This window comes from Ceratina calcarata, unplaced genomic scaffold (genome assembly GCF_001652005.2).
Source record: "Ceratina calcarata isolate Rehan_Ccalc_2016 unplaced genomic scaffold, ASM165200v1 scaffold336.2, whole genome shotgun sequence".
NCBI classification, from domain to species: Eukaryota; Metazoa; Arthropoda; class Insecta; order Hymenoptera; family Apidae; genus Ceratina; species Ceratina calcarata.
In genome coordinates this window covers 93,507-97,075 of record NW_017156387.1, presented here as the reverse complement: position 1 = coordinate 97,075, position 3,569 = coordinate 93,507, and the positions used below count along the sequence as shown (strand labels likewise).

At 43.9% G+C, this 3,569-nt stretch overlaps 1 protein-coding gene across 2 annotated transcripts; it reads right to left on the bottom strand.

Moving 5' to 3' along the window:
* Nucleotides 1-89: 89 nt before the first annotated feature.
* On the bottom strand, nt 90-3,507 carry Keap1 (kelch like ECH associated protein 1). 2 transcript variants are annotated; one of them, XM_018024603.2, is made up of 7 exons: nt 2,646-3,507; nt 2,255-2,557; nt 2,021-2,185; nt 1,257-1,924; nt 943-1,191; nt 568-866; nt 90-502 (listed from the first exon to the last, which is right to left on the bottom strand). In XM_018024603.2, exons 2-7 carry the CDS (start codon nt 2,546-2,548, stop codon nt 315-317), a joined length of 1,863 nt encoding a protein of 620 aa, XP_017880092.1. In that variant the 5' UTR covers nt 2,549-2,557; nt 2,646-3,507; the 3' UTR covers nt 90-314. The 2 variants fall into 2 exon arrangements, with proteins under 2 accessions (XP_017880092.1, XP_017880093.1); XM_018024604.2 differs by lacking the exon at nt 2,646-3,507 and having other exon boundaries at nt 315-502; nt 2,021-2,205; nt 2,255-2,338.
* Nucleotides 3,508-3,569: the final 62 nt, after the last annotated feature.

Sequence of the window (3,569 nt, the reverse complement as noted above, 5' to 3'; positions counted from 1 at the left end):
GATATTTCACATCTACATACATATACACTTAAAATTATTTAAACTATATATATATATATATTACAAATGTACAGGAGTTCGAATAGTTTTATAAAAATTTTCCTAGGAAGTCTTGTATAAAAATTTTCCGTTTAAAGATAACAAATTCTATTTACAATTTTATCGTTGGAAATTACCGGGATATTACGCACGTATGTTACAATTGAATGTTAATGAGGCATTCACTACCTCATTCCACAACTTGAAAACGCGATCTATCAGTCTATGATTCGTTTGTTTCCTTATAAACCAATACTAACACTCAGTTACGTTCATCACGAGGGCGGTTTCTCCATCGGTAGATGGTGGTCCAGATGATCGCAATGAATGGGACACTGATGATAAGACACTGCGCTCGCGTGACCCGATCTCCCCGAGGTCATCGGCACCCCTTGCTCCCACGTGTTCTTCACAGGATCATATATCTCGACTATATTTAAAAATCGATCCCCGTCGTATCCGCCTGAAAGCATTAATTCGAATCTTCGATGATCACAACTTCTCTTATTGAATTCTTTCGATTCTTACCCATTGCATATAATTTTCCATCCAACACCGTGACGCTCAAAGCACTGCGAGCAATAGAAATATTACTGAAGTGCTCCCAGGAATCCTTTTCCGTATCGTATCTCTCTACAGAGTTCAACTGTCTGGTCCCGTCGTATCCACCGACTACGTAAATATATTGTCCTAAACCGGCAACCCCAGCACCCGATCTACTGCATTTCATAGGTGAAACCATCGTCCATTCGTCGTTTTCGGGATGGTAGCACTCGACAGAATTCAATCGATTCGTCCCATCGAATCCACCAATCGCATAGAGTAATCTGCCACGTTTCAATGTTGAATTGTAACATTGAAATTCAATTAAAAATTCGCTTATCAATAGTTAGTAGCCTTTACCTGTTAACAACGGCCACTCCAACTCCCAATCTCTTGACATGCATCGGTTTTACATTCGTCCAAGAATCGTGATCTGGATCGTAACATTCGACGCTGTTATGATACTCGGCACCCGCACTGCCTCCGACAGCGTATAGCAAACCATCCATAACAGCCACCCCTAATCTGTTTCTTGCCACCGACATCGGACTGCAAGCTCTCCACTGATCCGTTACTGGATTGTACCTGTCCACCCAATCGCTGTCGTATCTACAAATTTCAATTCCTTTAATTTGTGTCCAATCTTCCGTCGAACGTGTCCCAAAGAAATTTACCTGCTGTCCGGCGAATTGTTCCTCCCTCCAACAGCGTAGAACATACCCTTTAAGAACGCGCCGCCTAAACCCGATCTCGGGACGATCAGCTTCGCGTGCTGCGTCCAAGTCTTCTCGTCGACGTTGTACCCTTCTAAAACGTCGAGGGAGTGTTTTAAGAAACCGCCGGCTATGTATATCACTCTTCGGGTATTCGGTGTCCTCTCCTTGACCACCGGTTTTTTATGGAGAGTCAGATCCTTGAATATCTGCGCGAGGTACTCTCGACAGGCAGGCACTTTCTTCAGCACGTCGCAGTTTTTCATTTGCTCTCTGAGAAAGTTCGGCGTGAGGTACTGACACCTGACCGCGTGCAATATGTGCTCCATTTTCGAGCCCCTCGCCTCCTCGTTATACTTGACCCATTTCAACACCGCGTTGTACACTTCGCGTTCTTCCTGCACGTTCAGCTCGTCCTTTCTGACCAACGATATCAATTGCATCGCTGACAACTGTAGGAACTCTTCTTCCTGACATATCTGACTAAAATGTTGAACAATAAACTGATTCGCTTTCTGATACAAAGTCTGACAGCCGTGTTGCTCGGCAAAGTTCGCTATCCCGATCGCGTTCGTCGGGTCTAATTGTCTTTCCAAGAACACGCAACACGCGTCTATCACATTACTAACCTGTGCGAGTAAAAGACAAAAAAAAAAGAAAAGCTAGTCGTTTTAAACTGCCTCGTCATACTTCATTAATTTATTGAACGTTATCTGGCCGCATACCTGAAACATGGTGGCAGCTGATAAAAGCGAGCACACTGTAATCTCTGTGACTCTTATTTGCCCGGTATACATGAAGTATATCAACTTTCCCATTGTGGTCGGGCACACGCCTTGCAGTTTAACCTTAGTCATTTCTGACTCTTTCAACCCCCCCGTGAACATCGCCTGAAACGTAACAATATCGACTTTACTCATTTGATATTGATTTCATTCGCACCCATCATGTTGGCTTACCTTGAAGTAAGGACTGGCTGCGGCCAAGATCACTTTGTGTGCATAGAACACTTCCGAGCCGACTTCCAATACAACGTCGGTCAGCATGTGATGGCTGCGCATGATGGACATCATCTTCATGGCACCTTTTATATAATTAGTCATATAAAAGGTCATGTCTCCTAAGTCCCCGTTTTTCTCCGCGCCATCCTCGAGCCCTCTGGCATCAGTGATGAACGAAGAACCAGATCCAAGGTTCTCCGAACGGAAGCTGCCCTCAGCTTCTTTTTTCATACAACAATCCTCTTCGTCCATTAAAGTGAACTGTGAAATATCAGTAGCCACTTAGCCAACGTTCATTCATAAAACATATTTATAGAAATTAGAGTAGCCTACTGATTCGGTTACTCACCGGGATGATCTATCAGTCACACACACACGGAAACACGATAAAATTCTTTGAATAAATTAACTTGAGTAGATTCGAGACTTGATCATAATTCGTAGGACTTAATAATTGATCGACGATCGGTGATGACGCACGGGATACGACCAAGATAAACTGGAGACACACGTCAAACAAAACGGTTCTCGTGTTAAACGCACGTGCTCCTGGAGCACAGGATCCTGATGCATGGACAACTCCCAGCGGCGAGTATCATCTGAACACTCGTTATTAAGAATCTCAGTCGTTGGTCTTGATGCGTTAGTGAAAAGACTGATAACGACGTCGTCTCGCGTTCTCCGCTGTTACTTCCGATCGGCTTCTGAATGAAAAATCTGCATTCCACACATGTCTGTAACGCTGCACGGTCGTCGTCTGTGTGAGAAAATTTTCGGCCAAGACGAACCGTGGTACACGACTATATTTACATGTTACCGTAATCGCGAGAGTAACAGACAGACGTTGCCACCTCGTTTGTGTATGGTTAGGCGAACCGAGCGTACGAACACAGCCAAAGCGAAAGTTCGACCGTGAAACAGCACTCGTGATCGTAGATGACGCGAGTGACTTGCAATTATTTCGCTTGCTTTGATGATCGAGCACGTCCACGTCGATTTCTACCTTTGTAATCGCGTAGCGCACCTTTGAACCAACGCGTCCGGTGATTCCAGGCTTTGCTCGTTTAACTATCGGTCATCTGGTTCATTCGAGTTTTCGGTAATTGATAACAGCAGCAGCAGCAATCGTTGACAACTCGTGGGAAATCGTACGAGTAGATCAGTTTTTTTTTTTCGGCCAGTTTTAATGAAACGAGCAAACGTTTATTTTGAGACAATATATTTATTTCTTATTAATATGGAGTTCTCAACAATAACAGTATAATAGTAGGCG

Coding starts and splice junctions, on each gene's coding strand:
- Keap1 (XM_018024603.2), bottom strand. CDS start 2,548: ATGGACGAAGAGGATTGTTGTATGAAAAAAGAAGCTGAGGGCAGCTTC. Junction 2,186..2,254: donor CAGCCAGTCCTTACTTCAAG/GTAAGCCAACAT, acceptor GTTACGTTTCAG/GCGATGTTCACGGGGGGGTT. Junction 867..942: donor GGAGTGGCCGTTGTTAACAG/GTAAAGGCTACT, acceptor GAAACGTGGCAG/ATTACTCTATGCGATTGGTG.